The sequence below is a fragment of the Notothenia rossii genome (genome assembly GCF_949606895.1).
Source record: "Notothenia rossii genome assembly, chromosome: 12".
NCBI lineage: Eukaryota > Metazoa > Chordata > Actinopteri > Perciformes > Nototheniidae > Notothenia > Notothenia rossii.
Genome location: NC_136911.1, coordinates 3,376,421 through 3,385,600, shown reverse-complemented (window position 1 = coordinate 3,385,600; position 9,180 = coordinate 3,376,421). Strand labels below are relative to the sequence as shown.

At 41.0% G+C, this 9,180-nt stretch overlaps 1 protein-coding gene across 1 annotated transcript in view; it reads right to left on the bottom strand.

Annotated features, from left to right (window-relative positions):
- LOC307026689 (alanine aminotransferase 2-like) overlaps positions 1-9,163 on the bottom strand; it is a 17,059-nt gene extending 7,896 nt beyond the window's left edge. The window contains exons 1-5 of the mRNA XM_079662277.1: positions 9,017-9,163; positions 8,358-8,517; positions 4,113-4,202; positions 3,292-3,400; positions 1,512-1,645 (exon numbers count right to left, since the gene is read on the bottom strand). Of these exons, the coding sequence (XP_079518403.1) occupies positions 1,512-1,645; positions 3,292-3,400; positions 4,113-4,202; positions 8,358-8,498 (474 nt within the window). The 5' untranslated portion in view covers positions 8,499-8,517; positions 9,017-9,163. The remainder of the gene's footprint in view (positions 1-1,511; positions 1,646-3,291; positions 3,401-4,112; positions 4,203-8,357; positions 8,518-9,016) is intronic.
- Between the last annotated feature and the right edge of the window lie 17 nt (positions 9,164-9,180).

Genomic DNA, 9,180 nt, shown 5'->3' with positions numbered 1-9,180 from the left:
TGTCTAGAGTAGCTTAGTTAGTGTGTAGAGTAGCTTAGTTAATGTGTAGAGTAGCTTAGTTAGAGTGTAGAGTAGCTTAGTTAGAGTGTAGAGTAGCTTAGTTAGTGTCTAGAGTAGCTTAGTTAGAGTGTAGAGTAGCTTAGTTAGAGTGTAGAGTAGCTTAGTTAGTGTTTAGAGTAGCTTAGTTAGTGTTTAGAGTAGCTTAGTTAGTGTTTAGAGTAGCTTAGTTAGTGTTTAGAGTAGCTTAGTTAGAGTCTAGAGTAGCTTAGTTAGTGTCTAGAGTAGCTTAGTTAGTGTCTAGAGTAGCTTAGTTAGTGTTTAGAGTAGCTTAGTTAGTGTTTAGAGTAGCTTAGTTAGTGTTTAGAGTAGCTTAGTTAGTGTTTAGAGTAGCTTAGTTAGTGTGTAGAGTAGCTTAGTTAGTGTCTAGAGTAGCTTAGTTAGTGTTTAGAGTAGCTTAGTTAGTGTCTAGAGTAGCTTAGTTAGTGTTTAGAGTAGCTTAGTTAGTGTGTAGAGTAGCTTAGTTAGTGTGTAGAGTAGCTTAGTTAGTGTTTAGAGTAGCTTAGTTAGTGTCTAGAGTAGCTTAGTTAGTGTGTAGAGTAGCTTAGTTAGAGTGTAGAGTAGCTAAGTTAGTGTGTAGAGTAGCTTAGGATTTTGTGACTGTTGCCTTTAATTTAGCTGTGTTTTTGTACAGTTTCCTGTATTTAGACTGTACCACTTTGACAGTGAGGGTTTTAGTTGTTATTTAGTTCGTTATTATCTATTTCTTTGTATGTAAACAGGCTCCTTTTGTTCGAGTCCTCCCTTTGTTTGTTCCTTAGTTAAGTCGTCGCCCTTTTGGCCCTTTTGTTTGTTCAGGCTGCGTGCCTTCCATTTTGTTTCACCCTGTTATATAATAAACTACTTGTAACTATTACCAATTCCATTCTGGTGTATGTTAATCTCCTCTACCCTAGAGGGGGACGTAACACTGTTGAAAATTACCCTTTGACCATACACGTCTCTAGTGTGCCCAAAAAGTAAGGTGGATATATTATAAATAACATTACGCCTGTTTTTAAAAATGACATTTGTCCGATGATTTGTTAATCTTCGCCAATCTAGATTCGAACAATAGCATAACCGTCAGTTCTGGAAACAAATAAACAAGTCCCTCAAACCCAAATCAAATTGGAAACCCCTATGAGCTTCCTGCAGGTACAAATATGCCAAATAAGGGCGTGCAAACCTCAATCCACTATTTACTACACTGAATACGGACCTCATTTAACCCCACTCCACAAAATCCTTGATCCTGATTTAGTTACATAAAACTGGAAAAAGCTGCATCCTCAGTGGCAAAGGTCTGTGGGTGGAGGATGTGCAAAGTGCAGCAGAGTGTATAATCAACAGGAGATAAACAAAGAAGAGACTCACGGGGCGATTATACCCAGAGTGTGTCCCATGTGCAGGGGTAAGGCAACAGATGAACTGATGGCCTACAGTGAGTCACTAGTAAACGGTGTAACGTGTACCACGATGGCGTCGCTGGCCCCGGTGGAGAGGTAGATGTTGTCGGGGTTGGAGGGGATCCCACCGTCTCTCTTCTCGATGTAGCGTGACACGTCCTGACGGATGCACTCGATGCCCTGGCTCGCACTGTAGGCCCCTGAGGTGGGAAGTAGTGGAGTACAAATACATCGTTACTTCATTTTTAAGTACATTGTTTTGGTATCAGTACTTTACTCCACTACTTATTTTTCTGAGGACTTTTTACTTTGACTTCTTACATTTTGAACACAAATACCTGAACTTTCTACTTCTTACATTTTGAACACAAATACCTGTACTTTCTACTTCTTACATGTTGAACACAAATACCTGTACTTTCTACTTCTTACATGTTGAACACAAATACCTGTACTTTCTACTTCTTACATGTTGAACCCAAATACCTGTACTTTCTACTTCTTACATGTTGAACACAAATACCTGTACTTTCTACTTCTTACATTTTGAACACAAATACCTGTACTTTCTACTTCTTACATGTTGAACCCAAATACCTGTACTTTCTACTTCTTACATGTTGAACTCAAATACCTGTACTTTCTACTTCTTACATGTTGAACACAAATACCTGTACTTTCTACTTCTTACATGTTGAACACAATACCTGTACTTTCTACTTCTTACATGTTGAACTCAAATACCTGTACTTTCTACTTCTTACATGTTGAACACAAATACCTGTACTTTCTACTTCTTACATGTTGAACCCAAATACCTGTACTTTCTACTTCTCACATGTTGAACACAATACCTGTACTTTCTACTTCTTACATGTTGAACACAAATACCTGTACTTTCTACTTCTCACATGTTGAACACAAATACCTGTACTTTCTACTTCTTACATGTTGAACACAATACCTGTACTTTCTACTTCTTACATGTTGAACACAAATACCTGTACTTTCTACTTCTTACATGTTGAACACAAATACCTGTACTTTCTACTTCTCACATGTTGAACACAAATACCTGTACTTTCTACTTCTTACATGTTGAACACTAATACCTGTACTTTCTACTTCTTACTTTTTAAACACAAATACCTGTACTTTCTACTTCTTACATGTTGAACACAAATACCTGTACTTTCTACTTCTTACATGTTGAACACTAATACCTGTACTTTCTACTTCTTACTTTTTAAACACAAATACCTGTACTTTCTACTTCTCTCATTTTCCAAACAGGCTGGTTCCTTTAGTCTGAATGTGTGTTTGGTGGCGTGATCATTATTATTTAGAGTCATTGCGTGCCTATTGATTTGAACACGATCCGTGTATCCATCATTTCCTGGTCTTCTCTAAAGAAGAGGGACCAATGGAAACGTTGTCATGTTGCCGTTGTTCAGCATGGAAACATTCATTAGCTAACAATGACATTATTGTTCTATTAATATAAAGGGAGGTCAGGTACTCTTTAAAACAGCTGCAAGTTATGGGTACTTTTTACTGAAGTACATTTCAAAGCCTCTTTACTTTGACTTGAGTCAAGAGGTTTAGTCAGTACTTCTACTTTCACCAGAGTATTTTTAATCACGAGTATCTGTACTTCTACTTGAGTAAAGGATGTGGGTACTTGTGCCATCTCTGCATGACAGTGAACTTGGACTTAAAAACAACACTCACTGCCTGTTTGAATAGTCAAACACTGTCCAAACAAATGTTAATGAGTAGACGAATGGAGGTGGGTGCGATGGAGGAGGGGTGGATGTGGTTGGAGGAGAAAGGGGGGGTGTCTGACCTATACTGTGGCCCCCGCAGGCCCCGAGGATACGCCGGGCTCTCTGCTTGGCATCCTCTGGAAACTTTTTGTCTTCCAGGAGATCAGGGTACGCACACAGAGCCAGGACCTGAGACGAGGGGAGAGAATACAAATCCAACAGAAACATTTAGACTGTGGTGTAAAGTAACAAAGTACATTTACTCAAGTACTCTACTTCAGTGCAATTTTGAGGTACTTGTACTTTACTAGTGAGTATTTCCATATTTTGCTACTTTGTACTTCTACTCCACTACATGTATTTAATACCTTTAGTTACTTTACAGATGTGGATGAATGATGTGAAATCTAATCAAGTGTTAAATCAGACTTTAGTTCCACCTGGAGTAAATCCACCAGCTACCCTGCAGTATACAAAGTCATTCAAACTAGCTGCACCTTTACCAGCTTTGAGAACACTTTCATGATCAATCATTATAAAACATATCATATATATTATTCTGAAATGGACCAATCTGCACAATGACTACTTTTACTGTCGCTACTTTCACTATATTTTGATGAGAATACTTTTCTACTTTTACTTGAGGAACATTTTGAATGCAGGACTTTTACTGTAACAGAGTATTCCTACACTCTGGTACTTCTACTTTTGTAGTACAAGATCTGAATACTTCTTCCACCTATGCATTTAGTCTGTGTAAATCCAGTAAGGCCAGTTTAACATGGAAGTATAGGAAACAGGTTTATAGCCAAGTAGGTTCACACATACGAGGCATTTGTCTTGGTGCATACATCAACACAGTTAAATAAATTAAAAAGGCACTCAAAAGATGTCTGACCTGTCTGAAAAATGTGATTGGTTTCTGACCCATGGCGTGGGCGTCACCAATGTTTGCCTTGATGACTTCTGTGAAAGGTTTCTTGACTCCCTGAAAATGCAAAAGACAGAAAACACAGCATGTGAGAAGAAGTCAGAACAGGTTGACTCGTATCATAAATACTTTACATCCATTATCTCTCGCATGTAGCAACAGCTCCACAAACAGGATGTGTGAAACTTTAACGAGGGGAGGAGACATCCATCTGGATAGGGAGGACTTTATGGCTTCAATTCAAAGTAGGAATTACAGCGACCTCCGCCCACTAGTCAATAACAGTTCAAATTGTCATCATTTAATCCTACGAGACATCTGTGTGAAATGTTCATTATTACAGTTATGGCCAAATATGTGTTTTGTGAGATCCTTGATTTAAAATGTTAAGACATTTACAGAGTGAATGGGATGGAAAACCTTCAAAAACGAATGCCTCCAGCCGCAGCATGGAGACATAAAAACGTCTCTAAACAAAGAAAGGTATTCCCTTCCTATGCCCAGAGTCAAAGAGAGAGGAAAGGTTGTTTGCATATCCCGCACACCCTTGTTTACAAAAGTGATTCATCCGTGTTGATTCAGACTTCTTACAACTCCTGTGTTTGAAATTCAAAAAGGTATCCCGATTTTATTTCTTTAGGGCTTTGGTGGTAGGAAAATGAAATCCTAATATAATCACGTGTGTTGTTCCCAGCTCTGGCTCTGAGTAGCACATTTTATTTTGTTTCTACACACACACACACACACACACACACACACACACACACACACACACACACACACACACACACACACACACACACACACACACACACACACACACACACACACACACACACACACACACACACACACACACACACACACACACACACACACACACACACACACACACACACACACACACACACACACACACACACACACACACACACACACACACACCTTCTGCTTCTGGTTTCACTCAAGAACTGCTGCCTTAATCCAAAAGTGTGACGAGCTTGGTTCTTTTTCATTACATGTCCCTCCTCGTCTGAACCATTTGCTTCTTCTATCAACTCGGATCGAATCAGAGTCCTTCATATTGATCTCTTTGCCTTAAGTGGACATTTAATCTTTAGTTTGGCGCCTGTAAGTCTGTGGGCCACAACACGCTGCAGCTGTTTATCAGATGACGTAATCAATTTGACTATAGATTGTCCAATGTTTCTTCATACCAGTGTTGGGCAATGAAAATCATGATAATCTTGAGTTTTATGGCTTTATAGTTTGTGCATTCAGAATCAGTTCATTAAATGAAGAGTCATTACATTTGACTGCAGGCTGAAGTGAAACTCAATGTATAATGAAACAGAAAATCTGATTAGATTAAGAAATGTTTGACTTCTTGTGAATTTTTGTATCTAATTGAACATGTAGAAACCTGCCTCGGGTGAGTGAGTGCAAACATGTCCTAGTGGTTATCCAAATAGTGGCTCATATCATATTATTGAACACACACAAAGCTACAGATAGAGCTGCACATCAATTGGCAACACAAATAAAAAGGTTTCATCCCTTTTCTAAATATAGTTGGACTTTGCATTTCACTATGCACTTATCAAGCCGTGATATTACATGATAACATATCAGGCAAAAGGCGTCCAAGGGTACATGTTTCCGTTTGATTAAGTCAATGTTAGCGTTTCTATGACCGTACATGACAGCGGGAGCAAAGCACAGGTTCTCTGGGTTTATGGGCCTGCTTGAAATGTGAGTAACCGGACGTTTCCTTTTCAGTCCCGGAGCAACAAAGACGCTGCTGTTCTCGGGGAAAGAGAGGAGCTCGGCACTGATTCTCCCTCGCTGCGCCAGGCACTGATTACACAGGCCGGAGCCCAGAGAGACAAGAGAGAGAGACAGGCAAGAGAGAGAGAGAGAGAGAAAGAGAGAGAGAGGCAAGAGAGAGAGAGAGAGAGAGACAAGAGAGACAAGAGAGAGAGACAAGAGAGAGAGAGAGGCAAGAGAGAGAGAGAGAGAGAGACAAGAGAGAGAGAGACAAGAGAGAGAGAGAGGCAAGAGAGAGAGAGAGAGAGACAAGAGAGAGAGAGACAAGAGAGAGAGAGAGGCAAGAGAGAGAGAGAGAGAGAGAGAGAGACAAGAGAGAGAGACAAGAGAGAGAGACAAGAGAGAGAGAGAGGCAAGAGAGAGAGAGAGAGAGAGAGAGACAAGAGAGAGAGAGACAAGAGAGAGACAAGAGAGAGTGACAAGAGAGAGAGAGAGAGAGAGAGACAAGAGAGAGAGAGAGAAGAGAGAGAGACAAGAGAGAGAGAGAGGTAGGAGAGAGAGAGAGACAAGAGAGACAAGAGAGACAAGAGAGAGTGACAAGAGAGAGAGAGAGAGAGAGAGAGAGAGAGAGAGAGAGAGAGAGAGAGAAAGAGAGAGAGAGAGAGAAGAGACCCTCAGGGCCACCAGGCTGAATCTCACTCAGTCTATGATTAATCTGATACACTGTCCTTACAGTGTCCAGTCAGGCTGGAATACTAAGAAAGGTTTGCTCATGCGATAAATGCAACTCCTGCCAATGTTTTTCCACACAAAGAAAAGAAAAGAAAGAGAAATACTTTTGTGATTACACAAATGATAACTAAATAAAAGAAGTGTTCTTCCCTGGTCTCTTGCTCTGTTGTCCTTGACAGTGCAGACTTTAGATCAAAGCTTAGCTAGATGTCTGGGTTAAGGATGAATAAGGGTCATCAACACACCAGCCGTATAACACACACTTGCATAAAATGTGCTGAGCCATCAGGAGAAGTGTTCCAGTCACAGGTCTGACAGGAAACACACACTCCCAGCTGATTGGACATCGGATGGAAACCCTCCTGACCTCGCAGAAAAACTCCTGGATTTCACTTTCATTTAACTCCTTTTTTATTGCTGCAAGAGTAACAAATGTCTGAAATCAAATCTGTACAATTCGTAAGCAAACGATGGTGCTGCAGGAGAGCTTTCTAGCTGCTCCTTGCTCCTTTCATCACTGGAGGCTAAACAAGTGGATTCCCAGGCACTGGAGCACTTTGGGCTGCGTGTACTGGAGGTCCTCGCAGAGAAAGGCCTGTGACGCTGCGGGGCCTGACAGCTGCAGCTCTGTCCAATGAACCCCCCCCCCCCCCCCCCCCCCCCCAGTGAAGAGGAGGGAGGTGAGCAAACCCAGAGACACAAAAGAGGAAAGAGAATGTCGTCTCTCATCTTACGTAATAACCTTCTACCGCACACATCCCCTCTCTTTACCCCTGAAATGCAAACACTTAGTCCCTCCCTCTAGGATGTGGCTCTATAATAAAAAGGACATAACTACTGAGGGCTGCGTCGCTCCTTGTTTAAAGTGCTGAGGAATGCATGCTGGATCCAAATGACCACTGTAGGATGTAATGTGAGATGAGAAGGGCTGCGCAGAACATAACAAGCTGTCATGCAGGGGCTTTTAAAACAACTACCATCTACTTCCTGCCTCCACTCTCTCAGCACAAGCTGTCAAATGCTTGCATGTCATTAGTCAGGTTTATAGCCTTGTCTTTCCTACCTCTTTGTTTTGTTGACATATATATTGAGGAAAAAGAGCATGGTAAATAACTCGTGTCTTCCTTCACAGCTAATGATGGGTGCCAAAATACACTGAGAGCCACTCAAGGTTTGATTGATTAAAAAAGAGTTTGGGAAAATACAGTAATACAATTTTTGTGAGAGAAAAAAAGCAGGGAAATAACTTGTGTTTGCTCTTAAAACTCATTTCCGAAAGAAAAACCGACTAGTATTTGGCTTTTGGCTTAAGTCAATTTCCAGGTGGTTCAACAGCTTTTCACACCTTCCTCTATCCCACAAACACGTTATTTCAATTCTCAACATTTGGAGTTTACTATTTGCTTGTAGGCCTACCCGTAGCTATGTGAAAAACAATAAAACTAAATGTTCCACATAAAAGCGTCAACTTCCCCGTCATATCATGGAAATGAATAATAACCGCTCTAAACTTCCCGCGTCAGCACGACTGAAATATTAATAAAAACATCCCTTGTGCTTTATCAACAGTGGTAGCCTATAGTAACTGTGTTCATTTAATGTACACTTTTGAGATACTAGTAGGCCTACTTTACTTGAGTATTTCAATGTTGTGCAACAATAGTCCTACCCCCGCCTCTGTGCATTAGCTCGCTAAACTCCATGAGTCTTCACCTCTTTCAGCTCCTTCTCTATCTGCACGGCTCGCTGCACGATGGCTCCTCGCACCGCGTACTCCACCTTCCTCACGTTGGGGTTCATGTTCTCCAGGGTCAGCACCTTGCCCCCGAACCCGTTCATCGGCTGATGTGACATGTTGCTTCTGTCTGGGTATCTGACAGAGAAAGAGTTTTAGATACTGCACAGTGAACAGCTGTGACTGTACACGGGCAGTTAAAGGGCGTCAGGAGTTACCCTCAGAGCTGGAAGAAGTATTCACATTCTCCTTTTGTAAAAGTACAATCAGGTAAATGTACTTAATGTATCACAGTAAAAGTACTCATTGTGCAGAAACATTGTGTGTATAATTTATTATGTGACATTTCTAGATAACATTGTTGCATTAAGTCGCATTTGACTGTTGTTTACAAACAAAGCTCTGATGACTTTTAGTAGGCTATACATTATTCAAATAATGTCTCTCTTGTGATTTAAAGAGTCCACTAGTTCAATTTTTTTAGAGATGCATTTCGTTAAAAGTAGCTGTTTATGTAATGTAGTGAAGTATATTTACACTATTTCCCTTTTGGAGTAGAAGTAGCATTACATGGTAATACTCAAAAAAAGTACCTCACAATTGTACTTAAGTGCAGTACTTGAGCAAAAGAACTCACCAGCTCTGCCAGTTGTTCCGCGAGGAGCTCAGAGTGCTCGCCTCGTGTTGTTTATCTCCACACGCACTCCTCGAGCTCCGATTGACAGTTGAGCCTCTCGTGTTCATATTCCCACCGGCGAGACACGCCTTCGCTCGTGGTTGGCTGGTTCCTTCTCCAACTTC